The sequence below is a fragment of the Onychostoma macrolepis genome, chromosome 07 (assembly GCF_012432095.1).
Source record: "Onychostoma macrolepis isolate SWU-2019 chromosome 07, ASM1243209v1, whole genome shotgun sequence".
NCBI lineage: Eukaryota > Metazoa > Chordata > Actinopteri > Cypriniformes > Cyprinidae > Onychostoma > Onychostoma macrolepis.
In genome coordinates this window covers 5,291,081-5,305,697 of record NC_081161.1, presented here as the reverse complement: position 1 = coordinate 5,305,697, position 14,617 = coordinate 5,291,081, and the positions used below count along the sequence as shown (strand labels likewise).

The following is a 14,617-nucleotide window of genomic DNA, read 5'->3' as shown; positions in this document are numbered from 1 at the left end:
GAACCAGCTCTGTGCAAAAATCCATCTGCGTATCATGAAAGCAATAATCTCAATTTTCTTCAATGTCTCGAGCACTATTGATATACGACCCAATTTAACAAAGAGAAACCCCTGCGGACTTCATTAGTACCACTAAACTCACAAAGTATTGGTTGTTAAAAGAAAATGCTAAAAGTTCCATTCTGATCCACTATTTTTAGCTACAAGTGTGTGCAAGTAAGGCATTATTCTATTTTCCTTCACTCGATCCTGTATTACTCTGCCGGGAAGAGCTCGACAGACTTGTGGCAAGTTAGACAAGAAGGGGGTAGGAAAGGTGAGGCTGCACTACAGCAATTATATTCCCTTCACCGCTAATGATGACAGGCAGCCCGACCTGAGAGTCAGCCATCAATCACTGTGTGGGCATCCGACTCTGGAGGCAGTGGCCTACAAATTCTTGCCCATCGAACTGGTTCCAGCAAAGTGGAGAGGAAAAAAATAAAATAAATAAATATATATATATATATATAAAAATAAAAACATCAAGACCTGCACCTCAATTAGAGCCTCTATGAGACAGACATAATGGCACAATGTGATCCCAATTACTCCAAACCCGCAAGACCTAGAGGAGACAATCTGATGAACACACCTCTGAACTCAGAGATGAGATGAATTGGGCTGCGCATAGATTTTTTATTGACGGCCGCAATTACGTGAAAACACAGAAGATAAGAGATTTAGCCAACATATACTCAAAGGGCAGCATGTCATGCATCTTCACACACAATGTCAGAATGAAAAACAAAATGGGCTTAAAGGATGCAAATATAGACCATTTGTAGACTTTTTGTAGGTATTTTCTCAGATTTTGAACATAATTCTTTCTGGAACCATTTTTAAAAACTAACATTCGGATCAAAATAAAATAAGAGAGGAGGCTCTCAGATGAACTCACCTTTGAGCTGCATAAAGAGATTTTTTATTATTTGAACACAATCTTATTTACTATGTGAAAATACATTTGAATATAAAAGACTCAGCCAACATATTCTCAAAGGGCAGCGCATCATGCATCGGTGCATATAAAGGACACAAAATGGACTATGATACAACTATGATGCAGCCAAGTGGGAAACTATGCATTTGTAGGTATTTTCTGAAATTTTGCACAAACAATAAAACAAATTATTTTAGGAACTACTGTTACAAACTAATCAAAATCATCAAATAGGCTTCCAATTCCTCAAAACCACAAGGCCTAAAGGAAGCTCTCCAACGTGGAGGTTTGAACTCGCCTTTGAACTCAGAGAGGAGATGAATTAGGCTGCGTAAAGAGATTACATATGCTCTAAGGCCAGCATACTATTTTATCTGAATGTACAAAATGTGCTTAAAGGACACAAAAATAAACCATTTGTAGACTGACTATGCAGCAAAGTGGGAAACTATGCATTTGTAGGTACTTTCTCAAATTTTTAACATAAACATTAAAACGCAACTTCTTTCAGGAACTATCATTTGTATCAAAAATCATAAATAAGATCCCAATTACTTGAAACCACAAGGCCTAAAGGAAGATCTCAAATGTGGGGGTCTGAACTCACCTTTGAACTCAGAGAGGAGATGAATTGGGCTGCATAACGAGATTTTTTATTATTATTTGATGGCCGCAGTTGAAACACAATCTTGTTTAATACAGCATGTGAAAACACAGTTGAATATGAGAGAGTCAGCCAAAATATTCTCAAAGGGCAGCATGTCATGCATCTTAATGTACAAAATGCGCTTAAAGGACACACAAATAAACAATTTATAGACTGACTATAATGCAGCCAAGTGGGAAATTATATAAATTTGTAGTTATTTTCTCAAATTTGGCACATAAACATTAAAGCACAAATTCTTTCAGGAACATTTTTTTTACAAACTGTACCACACAGATCAAAATCATAAAATAAGCTCCCAATTACTTGAAACCGCAAGGCCTAGAGGAAACTCTCAGATGAACTCACCTTTGAACTCAGAGATGAGATGAAGTGGGCTGTGTAGAGATTTTTTTTTATTATTTGATGCCCGCAATAGAACACAATCTTCTTTACTGTGTGAAAACACATTCGAATATAAGAGTCAGCCAACATATTCTCAAAAGGGCAGCGCATCATGCATCTTCACATACAAAACGTCAGAATAAAATACAAAATGGACCAAAAGGATATAAAAATAGACCATTTGTAGACTGACTATGATGCAGCCAAGTGGTAAACTATATGAATTTGTAGGTATTTTCTCACATAAACATTAAACGGGAACTCTTTCAGGAACTATTTTTACAAACTGTACCTTTCGGATCAAAATCATAAAATAAGAGATTCACAGTTACAGGTAAAACTCCGATTTGTAGTCTCTCAGAAGGGAATCTCGCTACACAGTAGTTTCATGTTTCCACAAGCCAGTCTTAATATTCCCAGAACTCTCCACGTTCAGGGGCGACAAATTCTGTAGCCGCTCGGAGTCTTTGGCAGGTCCGTTTTGGCACGCTAGGTTCAACCCGTAAGACTTGGGCTGCACCTCCAGTTCAACAGTGAGGGGCTGTTTTGGACAGTCTCTAGTTTGGCTGGTGACGTCGGTCCCCGATCCGTCCCCTCCTCCGACTAAGCCTCCATTACTGACGCCATTCCCCACGCTGTTGCTGAGCCCGTGCCCAAAACTGTTACCCGGCCGGACGCCTCCACCTTTGGCGAGGTGCCGTGAGCGGCGGGGCAAACTGGCGCTGGCGTCGCTGCTGTCCTGTTGAAGTTGGCTCTGCTGGCGCTCCCGGTAAGCCAAATACGCCGCCCGTCGACTGTTACGAGCCTGCAGGCTCTCGTGATGATGGTGGCGCTTGTGCGGGACGCTTTGCACGCTGCCCTCCACGCTGGTGGGAACGTCGTACGAATACTCGCGCAAAACCGTGAGCCTACTGGCCCGATGCGCTCTCGTACGGTTCTTGTGGTGTCGCCCCGAATGCCCATTGATGTTTGTGTTGCCCGTTCCTGGAAGATTGTTGTTGTTGACCGAAGTGGGCCGATATTGGACCTCGACTGGTGCGACATGCATCTTAATCTCATTGTCGACTGAATGTTCAGTCAAGCTGTTGTCCAATAACACCGTCCCATTGGCCGTCGAAGGGGCCGCTTTGCATTGAGCCGCTTCCACTTGCAGATTTGTCAGTTTACAGCCTTGGGTGGAGTTACGGACGCTCGGTGCACTTTTATTGGTGCACGAGGATTCGGCACTGCTGGCTGGACACTTCGCAGTTTCGCCATTTCCCCTGGCCGTCAAAACAGAGCCTCCGGCTCCCGCGATTGGCAAGAGCAGGGAATCTATCTGTACGGCGTAGTTACGGCGAACCAAGCAACAAGCTCGTGACCAATGGCGCCGCATGTCCTGACGGTTCACGCAGTGGTGTGCCACAAGAAACGCTCCGAGAGCCAAAGCGGCGGCGCCGAAGAGGCAGGCGAACACCAAATCTGCCGGATGCTCCTGGGACACCGCAAGAGCACCAAATACCCACAGAGCGACATAAAGCGCGAGAGACCCTGCCACGCCGATGAGCTGGGCCACAAAAGTATGTTCGTTCTCCAGAGCTGACATCGGGACCGGTTGCGCAGCGGACGAGGACTCCAGGTGGGCCGGTGTGATTTCGGTCGCTTCAGCCACAGAAAGGTGCTGCTGCTCCTCAGACTGATCCTTGAGCTCAAAGCGGCGCTCGGGGTGCCGGCGGAGCTGAACGAGAATGCTGAGGAAGTACATGCAGTCCACGAAAACAATGAAGGCTGCCGGGCCGTAAAACGCACCAAGACTAGGTTCCCATGCCATCCAGCAGCTGCGGAAAGACAACAGATGCTTTTTAAAGTCTATAGAAATTAGATTTCTCCCTATTTATTTTCTAAATGCATTTTATTGTTCTTAAGTGAGCCATTAATCTGTGTTTGTGTTACAACAATTTTGCTAACTTTGTAGTTGTTAATCAAAATATCAGAACTGGATCGTCCAGTGAAAATACAGACTTCTCTCTGATGATGTATGCTGGACTTCTCCAAAAATGTAGTCCATTTTAAGCTGCCCCTTTCTTACAACAACTGCAAGCTCATTCTGAATTGAATGCGTATATTGCGGTTTAACACTCAAACTAAAATGCCTTCGAATGATGCATTCATAAATACATATATTCAAGATAAGGCCATTTGATTACAACACAGATTGTAATGGTTGATTATTTCCCATAATATAATGATGATTATGGTCACACTATCTATGGCAACAATAATAATAATAATAATAATAATAATAATATTCTGATCTAAGAGTTCACATTAAACATTCATAAACACATTTATCTAGGGCTGTTCAATTATAACAAAAAAATCTAATATATTATAATAATTATTTTATGCCATATCAGCCTCAAAGTTTTTATCTATTGCAATAATAATAATAAGAAGAAGAATAAGAAGAAAAAGAAGAATAAAAGATTAAACTACTTACAAAAGTACAACGTAACTACATAAGTTCTTTTAGTTTTTTAGTGTCGATCAATAGAATTGACAAAATAATACTGACACTTTAAGACTTTAAATCTATACATCTAAAACTAGCTGAGAACTTTTTTTCCTGAGAACTACTTTATTGCTGTTTTATACTTCAGTAAATCAATGTCACATTGTCCTACTTGGCAGCATATACACATAACAGCACGAGAACACTCCCATACCATTATAAATCACCGCAGCTGTCACTCACTGCAGGTCTGCTCTCCAAAAAGTAGTTTTTACATTAAGTATACATAAGTTCTAAAGTTTACACTAGTGGTATCAAGGGTTTCATATTATCAGAAAAGTAAAACACTTATGAGGCACTTCTGAGTTCTGTGATGCTCAGCAGAGCGTTTTTTCTTTTGTCACGGTAGCGTGAGATTAATTAAACCCCAAAGATCTCAGATGGTCTGGATTTTCAAATTAAACCATGCTGTTACACAATCCAAACAGCTGTCACAAGTGAAAGAAGGGAGCATGGGAAACCAACACACACAAGGTGGGGAGCCAAAAATAGAGCACCATAATTAGGTTCACACAGCTTCTGAAGGTCTAAACTGCTCTCTCCTCCATAAAGTATTATTCTGCACTTTACAGAGCATGGGCATTAGGCTCCAGCAATAGCAAAAGCAATTTCTCATGACAGGGAAAGACTATGAAATGACAGGAAGTGTTCGCAGGGGATTTGAAAAGCGCCTTGAGGCAGATACAGGCTGGATCTGTACAGTCTGTCGTTAATAGCAACGAAGTATTACACCATTGCATTTTGTCTCAAATAGTTCACATGGATCCAAACACAAAAGTCTAACTGATTACACAACATCTGTAAATTACATGCAATATACTTTGCTTGCATTTTATTGAAAGGGATAGTAAAAAAGCACCTTAAACTCTAATACTTACTAAGGTGCATTGACTTGACTGCCGTAGTTTTTGATGTTAGCTGCAGCTGTTATTCCGCACACAATGATCGGTATGCCTCCACCTATTAGGTAGAATCTGTAGAAGAAGAAAAAAACAGTTACTAAACTTATTTAGTAAGGTATTACATATCCTCATGTTAGAGCATTAAAGCTGGAATACACTACATGACTTTATAAGATCTGAACATTCTTTAAAGCACTAGGTTTCATACACTGGCTCTGACTTTGGCAACTAGTGTTGATATATATCCACTATCCAGACTGCAAATCATAGCAATAATTTGGGCAAAAGTTATGTTGCATATACCAGACTTAAAGGGATATTTCACACACAGACACACACAAAGAAAATTAAAATTCTGTCATCAGTGTTGTTACTGGGAACTAAATCTATTAAAAATAATTTGCAATAATTGACAGAGCTTAAATAAACTAAAATAAAATACAAATATTAGATGAAAAACTTAAACTTAAGAAAATAGAAAATTAGAAATGTTGCCTTGGCAACTAACTGAAAATCATTTTAAGTACTAAAATGATTAAAAATTACAAAATAAAAGTTAAATAGAAATATGATATATTATTATTATTATATAGTATAAAATGACAAAAGCAAGTGACAAAAGTACTAACATTTAAACTAAAATAAAAAATAATTTAAAATATTAATAAATACTGTATAAATCAGGTCAACTGATTACCCATGTGATTATCCTATAAATACTAGTGTTTCTGTGTCCTAAGATAGTTTTGAGGCTGGATACTATAATGCTACACAAATAATACTAAAACATCACTAGTGTGTGACTTACTTTCATAAAAAGAAGATTGAGAAATGCCTGTGATTTTTTGTTGTCCATACAATAGACACAATGGTCACTAAAACTCTTTGGTTACCAATATTAAAAAAATACATGCAAATAAATAAAAATCTTTTGTGTTCCACAGAAGAAGAAAAAAGTCAGTTTTGGGATGACATGAGGGTGAATAAATGACAGAATTTTATTTTTAGGTGAACTATCCCTAAAAGGCAAATCATTCTAAAATACATGGACAATTTACCAAAAACAGCCCTGATTTCTGTTGTATATTTACTGACACCAAGTGGTCAGCAGGAGACATTTAAGTGTCAAATTAAAGTTCTAGACTCTCTGTACCCTACAATAGATCACAGCATGTGTGCTTGCTCATATATCGATAATATAAATACCGATATATACAGATTCACATATTAATCATATAAATGTTTAATCATTTACATCTATTATATTAACTAATTTACTTATTTGTACATTTGTTAATTTTTGCATAATATTTTTCTCCTTTTTCTTCTTCTCATTCATTACTCTGACTCATTCATTACCTCAGCATAGGTCTGGGTGGAGGCGGAGGCTCGTCCAGCTCCTCGTAGCGTTTGGCCTTCCGTGTCACCTGTTTGTAGATGTTGCGTGCCGTTACGCCTGACCACAATGCTGTAGCCAGAGTAGAGTAATGCAACACAATCCCCACCTTCAGGACATGACATTAGTAAACATAAGAGCTCTCCTCAAGGACAACAAAAATGCTAATATTCTCAAAATAGTAATGTGAACTTGATAGCAGTACTGCAGTTCTGCCTATAAACTGAGAAACATTTATGAAGATTATGCAAATATTGTCACCCAAACTCTGTATATACACAGAAAAGCAGGCACATACCGCTTGACAAACGCTCGCATTGTACGTTTGGTTGATGCCGCCCACAAACACAGCACAGGTGAGGAGAATATGTAAGCACAGGTTAACCAGCATATGCCAGCACTTCTTACTTACACGCACCGACCTGCGAACACATATGCAAATATCGCATTAAAACCAACAGTAAAGAAATTTTTACCTGAAATTGTGGTCCTTAGTATGTTGTTTTCCAGGGTTTTCAGTCTGATTATGTAGTTGTTGAAAAAGGTGTTCCTCAAGGTACTACCCTGGGACCACTACGTTTTTCTATTTTTATTAACGAATTACCTCAAATATGCCTGAATTGTTTTGTACATTTTTATGCCGATGGCACTGTTATTTACACCACTAATTCTGATTTTATTTTACACAAAATTACATACACGATATACACTAGTCAACATTTGAAGTGGATCAAAAACTTTCATCAAAGTTGTCCTAAAACCAAAATGCGTTCTTGTCTTAGGACAACTTTTTGATCCACTTCAAAATGTTTACTTCAATTTTAAGGAATCAAAAACGATCGGTCTGTGCAAGAAATTTATTATTTACAACATTATTAGCCGTAATCCATAGCTTCAGACAAATGGGGAAGTCTTTTCCGCAAAGTGAATCTTTTGGACAGTTCGTTGCAATGATCTGGTTCAAATAACCAATTCACCTGTTCATTTACATATGTCGTCACCTATAGGCAGTTATATTATTAAAGCACCCAAAAATGATTTGAAACGTGAATATTTTATTTAACACAAATAAAACCTGTTCAAAAGGAGTCATCGTTCATAAACCAGACATCACTCTTGTGAAAGTGCTCAGGACTGCTTGCCTGAGGCTCTGGATTACTGGTAATAATGTTGTAAATAATGTTCAATTTCTTGCAAAACCAATTGTTTTATATTGTCAGAAGCCATAGGTATTCATTTTTTCCCCCCGGCTATTATGTTTTTTTTGGCTCTCAAAATGATGGTAGCCATTGACTTGCATTTATGAATCACCAAGGATCACAGTTTCAGTTGAAGGATAGGGCAGCTCGGCATCCACTCCTTCAGTTATTATTTCTTGTTTGACTTTTAATTAAGTCAGCTAGAAATCTTCTTTAATTTTCAACTAAAGAAAAAAATACATCTTACATCCTGGATGGACTGAGAGTGAGTAAATTAACAGCAAATGTACATTTTTGGGTGAACTATCCCTTTAAAAATAAACAGCATTTTTCATCACAAGCTCCAGCACTTACTTGTGGTGGTAGATGTAACTGACTATGACTGAGAGCAGGCAGAGCACCAGGACGATGGCTGTGGCGTAGATAACAGGGTGAAGAGGTTCGAAGCTGTACGCGTCGTTCCCGGTCCTGTTCAGATCCTGTTAGACGAGAGTATTTCAGCAGATTATATTTGCAAATGCATTTCAACAGCCAATAATTCAGATTTTTTTTTCTTGTTCCGGAAAGGTGGGTGTTGAGGATGTGTGAAAAGATCTAATTACAAACAGGTCTAGAGTCAAAGGCTCACAGTACACATCAACCATGAAGAAAAATCCGAAGAAAATTGCACAGCAGATCAATCCAGCACTAAAAAAAACTCTTGAAATAACAAGTAATTACATGACAAGTGGATGATGGGAACATTGGAATCCATTATCCATCCTGCAGATCCTTATTGTTACTTCTGGCTGCTATCAGTCACACAGCAGCATCACAAACAGTATTTCACACATGGACTCTATCATGTAATGCATTTATATGTACAGTAAATACTGCTCAGCAGTGTTATTTTAATATTACTTACATACTATCATAGTATTTATTCATATTTTGAATTAGCTTTTATTTTTGCTTTCTGTTTACAAGTTAAATGTAGTGCAAGTTTCAGAATTTTGCTATGAGATTGTCATTTTTATTAGTTTTGTTCTTAATATTTCCATTTAGCTTTATTTTTATTTCAGTTTTAGTGATTTTAGTACTTCAAGGCAGCATTTCTACACTAGTCAACATTTGAAGTGGATCAAAACCTTTCATCAAAGTTGTCCTAAAACCTAAAAGTGTTCTTGTCTTAGGACAACTTTGATAAACCTTTTAAATCTACTTCAAATGTTGACTCTGATTTTTTTTTTTTAGGTTTTCATTTAATAATGTATATATATATATATATATATATATATATATATATATATATATATATATATATATATATATATATATATATATATATATATATATATATATATATATATATATATATATATTTTAGTTTTTGTTTTAGTTGAGTTAATTTTATTTTAAAATAATTTTGCTAAGTACTACAAGAACAGACTGAAATGTACGCCTCTTTGGTCTCTCTCACCATCAGTAAAGCGTAGTTATTAAGTGAATGGCAGGACATTGTGGTGAAGTTGTCGTCCTGATGGAGGATCCGGCAGCCGTCGCTCTGCCAGCCGCCCTGTCCTCCCAGCAGACTGAAGTTCCAGAAGGAGGGAACGGCGTCTGAGCCGTGCAGGAAGCGCCGCAGGGTCGCGTTCACTGGACTCTGCAGGTTCTTCAGCGGGAAGCCCTCTAAACAACAGCAGAATGGATCCTTAATCAGTTTGAGTTACAAAACAGTTCTGGTTGTGAACCATCTTTGATGGTACACTCTTAAAAATAACGGTTATTATTAACATTTATGTTTCCATGATGAACCTTTAGCATCCATGGAATCTTTCCATCCCACAAGAAGTTCGTTCTAGTGGAAAAGGTTTTCTAGATTATTTCTTCAAAGATTCATTTTAGATAAGTTCTTCAAACTAAGAAAAAATGGTTCTTTTAAGAACTGTTCACTGAAAGGTTCTTTGGGGAACAAAAATGGTTCTATGCCATAACTCCTTTTCAAACCCTTGTTCTTGAGATTTTATTATTATTATTTGTTTTTAGGATCAACTTTTTTGATCTACTTCAAGTGTTGACTACTATCATTTTTGTTTAGGTTTTTCATCTAATAGTAATTTTTTTTTTTTTGTCTTTGCTATAGTTGAGTTATTATTTTTTTAAATAATTGTTGTTAGTTTTTTCCTATTTAGCTTAAATTTGTTTTATTTTAGTTTTAGAAATTTTAGCAAGTCACTTTTATTTCCGTAGTTGTCAATGCAACATTTCTAATTTTATGCATTATTTCATATATATTTCATAATTTTATTAAGAGAAAAAATGGTTCTTTTAAGAACTGTTCACTGAAAGGTTCTTTGGGGCATGGTTCTTCTGTGGCATAACTCCTTTTCAAACCATTGTTCTTAAGAGTGTGTGATAAAAATACAGCTCATCGCTGACTAGCCAACTAAACGTTCAGTTAGGAAGTAAACATATTAAATCCATGTGCATCCCTTGTATTGAGAGACAATATAAAACGTGCCAGTAGTTCAGTGGCAGATCTTGGACAGTCGGTCCATATCAGATTCTTCTGAACTCTGCAGCTTTTTCATGGGATTGCAATCTCTTTCTGCTCCGCTTAGGCCTCTCGTTGAAATCAATCAGTTATAGTGGGGAGGTTTTCCTAGCAGCTCCCTGTGCTGTAGTTTGCCGCCCCCTCACACTTCAGCTGCTCTCCAGCAGCATTATTGCTCTGTTCATGACACGATGCCTCTTTACCTGCTTGAAGCCAAAATGGGGGTGGGATGGATTATAATAGCGCTGCTGTACAGTAAAGATCAAATCACAAAAGAAGAAAATAAAAGCACACTGAAAAAAAGTAGAGTATGTTTTACCAAAACATACTTGAGTGAATTCCAAACAGAAGTGAGCATCCATATGCCCTACTCCCTTCGAAGGGCAGAGCCATTGAAGTGTGTTCTTTGAAGGGTGAAGGGCATTACTGTCTCGTATAAGCGTTTGGCGAAGGGAATGAAGGACAAAATAGCAGGTTAACTATAATAACCCTGCTCTGTATACGACCATGGCATGTGACTTCTGTATAATAATAAGTATTACTGAAGTGCATGATTTGTCTGTATCTTTGACCACTGTATTTTAATTTGTTTTCTAGCCTGGTAGAATTATTGTATAACATCAACAATGAAGAGTCTGTGTGGGTTCGTGCGCATGTCTGATCTCGCCCGGGGCGTTAGGATCAGCAGCGAGTGTGTTCTTACCGATCTTTGTGAGGATCACAGGTGTGACCACACTCCTCCTCTTACTGCCGTCGCTCAGGAGAGTGGAGTTGCCCGTCGGAGGAAAGAGTTTGCCATTGCGGAAGGCCAGCAGGTGTAGCTTATAGACGGCTTCATCAGCCTGACCCGAGCTTCCCAGAGACGAGAAGAGAGACGGGGGAAGCTGGAGAGACGCCTCCACGATAGTGTTCTGCAGATGTGGAGATGCAATAACATTACTGTCAGAACATGATGGATATATTCCCTGCTTCCACAGCTTTATTGGAGTTCTCGCTTTGAAGAAGCGCTCGCCTTATAGGTTATGACAAATCAACTGTATACGTACAGGAAGTACCCGAGACGAAATGCTTACTTTGAGAGCCAGTGCAGACAGGTTGCTGGTCACGTTGCATTTGAAGCTGAGCTGGCGCTCCAGGTTGATGTCGGGGTCTCTGGGAGAGAAATGGGCCATGGCCGTGCGCTCCGGTGAGAGCTTCTGGAACAGAGTGCAGGTCATTCCATTGAAGCTGCTGGCCTTGATGGCATGAGCCTCCAGAGCAATGTTATGAGAGTTCTGGTGAAACAGATGAGAATAAAGAAGAAGGGTTACAATATCATTCAAACGAATGACTGTGAACACCAGGTCTCTTTCAAACTACTCTATATAATCTACACTTTTTGTTACTTTTATTCAGCGTGGATGCATTAAATTGGTGAAGAGTGACTTGGTGAAGATTTTGTTCCCACTTTATATTAGGTGTCTTTAACGATGTGCTACGTAGAATGCATTTATTTTGGTCGTGTTGTATTGCAAAACACTTTTGCTGTTATTGAGGTGGGATCTGGTTGAGGTTTGGTGATTTGGTTAGGTTTAAGCGCAAGAAGTTGGTTCAAAAGACACTTGATAATAAAGTGGGTCCAAGATTTCTATTTAAAATGTATCATGGTTTCCAAATAAATATGAAGCAGCACAACTGTTTTCAACATTCATAATAACCAGAAATGTTTCTGGGGCAGCAAATCAGCATATTATAATGATTTCTGAAGGATCATGTGACACTAAAGACTGGAGTAATGATGCTGAAAATTTAGTTTTGATCACAGAAATAAATGACATTTTAAAATATATTCATATATGAAATAGCTTAAGATTGCAAAAACTTTCACAATATTACTGTTATTTTATTTTAGATCACATAATTGCAGCCTTTAGAAGCAGAAGAGACTTGTGTAGTGTAACCTATATTTTGTGTTTGAAAATGGTTTAAAATATAAAGGATTCAACAAAGACAATATATACCTTTTTTCAGTTTAAATAAGTTATATAAACTGTTCAACTGCTGAAAAAAATTGAATTTATTATTTTTATAATCTGCACACATCTCATCTAAACATATTAACCCTGTACTGTAATCCAATCTCATATATATTATTTATTTATTTATCAATCAGTTTAGTATTATCAATCAAGAGACCTAATCTCAAAGTGATCAATTAAATAATTTTGGATTGTCCCTTAATTTGCAAAAGCAAAGAAATCTCATCTACAGTAATGTAACTACAATGAAATTCACAAGCAGCAAAGCATTCTGGAGGGTTTAACATTTTTACATTTTTGTTAATAAAAATAAAAGAGACATAAAACAAAATATAAATATTAGATAAAGAACACTTGGGAAAAAAAAAAACTAATAAAAATGACCAAAGCATATGAAATGAAACTAAAATTAAATTGAAAATATAAAAATAAAAGCTAATTAAAAATATTAATAAAAATAAAATCTCACACAATCAAGAGCATAAACAGACTATTTGAAACAGTCAAAATGCACAACTGAAATGATTTTCTCAGTACTCACAGTAGAATAGGCCAGAGCCCCATTACTGATTCGGAGAACGGCAATTCTCTGCAGGCACTCAACGATACGTGAGCAAGCTCGCGCCTCCCTCTGAGCCATCCATAACACTCGCTCATCAGCCAGCATCAGATTACTGGAGATATCCACCATCACATCTCCCAGCTGAGAGAGGAAATGCAGTTAGAGACAATGCAATGCATGCACACCCACCCCACAACACCAATGATTCCCGCCAGGCCGACATTATACCCACAAACACACTGCATACTAATAACTCTGACTGCTTCACAACTGCATTCCTGAGATCAACTAAACCTGACATCACGCTCAGAAAAATGTGAATGAGATAATGTTTTCCGGAAGAATTAAAACATGATTATTGGGATGCATCCGCCTTTCCCACACTGGAGGAACGCAAAATTGTGAATGTTATCAAAAACAATGCTGAAAACGCTGGAGCGCTAAACAGCCTGTTCTTCGTCAATTCAACGCAACCTAAATTCCTAAAGAAAATCACATAATTGCATGAAAAATCGTAAGGTGAGTCAAATTTAATAAGGTGCCCTTGCAATATGTGAGACGTTGAATGATGGTCCAGATCCCTGCGCAGGTGTTACATGATAACATTTCCCCTCAACGCTGAGTGAAGTGCAACCTGATCCTGAAAAATCGCTTCTATGTTCCTCTGTGGCCCAGTGTCCAGATCCCTCCGTCCTGATCCTATCTGCGCCTCTCCTCACTGATTCAACCGTAAAAGCCTGTTTTGTTCTCCAGAGATGAGGAGAGTCACGAACCGAGGTGGCGAACAGTAACGCTGCAGTTCTCAACCTTTCTGACTCCGAGACGCTCCGCTGTACACAACAGCATTCAAACGTCCCGCGATTAAGGATTCTTATTTACTCAAGCTCTTCCAGTTAAAATAAATATTAGACATTTTAGGTTAAGTTTAGCATAACAGATTTTAGTTTTCAACAGTGTTATTGTGTAACTAAAACTAACACTAATAAAAATCATTTTCAGTCATTGAAATAAAGCTGAAATAAAACTAAATTATTAGAAGAAAAACTTTAATTCAATTAGATGTCAAAGCAGCATTCCTAGATTGTTAGTTTAAATTGAAGTACTAAAAATAAAACCAAAATAGAAATGAATGAACGAATGAATAACATTAAGGTATTATTAATTTTCCAAATCTGGAAATCTCACTTTTAACTGAAATAATGGAGAAATAAAATAAAATATAAATATTTGATGAAAAACTTGAAAAATGAATAAAACAAGTACGATAAAGCAATTTAAATATTATTAGATTACTATATTATTAATATTTATCTAGATCATATTATATAAATATTACTAACATACTGGTAACTGACAGCACATTTTTCAAAATAAAAAAAGTTCTTTTTCAAAATGTACAATAAATTTTTTTTTTTTTAAAAAC

General features: G+C 37.4%; 1 protein-coding gene across 2 annotated transcripts in view; it reads right to left on the bottom strand.

The window, feature by feature from the left end:
* Positions 1–1,619: 1,619 nt before the first annotated feature.
* Positions 1,620–14,617, bottom strand: part of LOC131544467 (adhesion G protein-coupled receptor A3) — a 61,777-nt gene continuing 48,779 nt past the window's right edge. For both annotated transcript variants that reach the window (XM_058782675.1, XM_058782674.1), the window contains 9 exons: positions 13,174–13,335; positions 11,688–11,888; positions 11,318–11,525; positions 9,541–9,749; positions 8,436–8,560; positions 7,181–7,304; positions 6,846–6,991; positions 5,463–5,558; positions 1,620–3,850 (listed from right to left, as the gene is read on the bottom strand). In XM_058782675.1, coding sequence (XP_058638658.1) covers positions 2,407–3,850; positions 5,463–5,558; positions 6,846–6,991; positions 7,181–7,304; positions 8,436–8,560; positions 9,541–9,749; positions 11,318–11,525; positions 11,688–11,888; positions 13,174–13,335 — 2,715 coding nt within the window. In that variant the 3' untranslated portion in view covers positions 1,620–2,406. The remainder of the gene's footprint in view (positions 3,851–5,462; positions 5,559–6,845; positions 6,992–7,180; positions 7,305–8,435; positions 8,561–9,540; positions 9,750–11,317; positions 11,526–11,687; positions 11,889–13,173; positions 13,336–14,617) is intronic.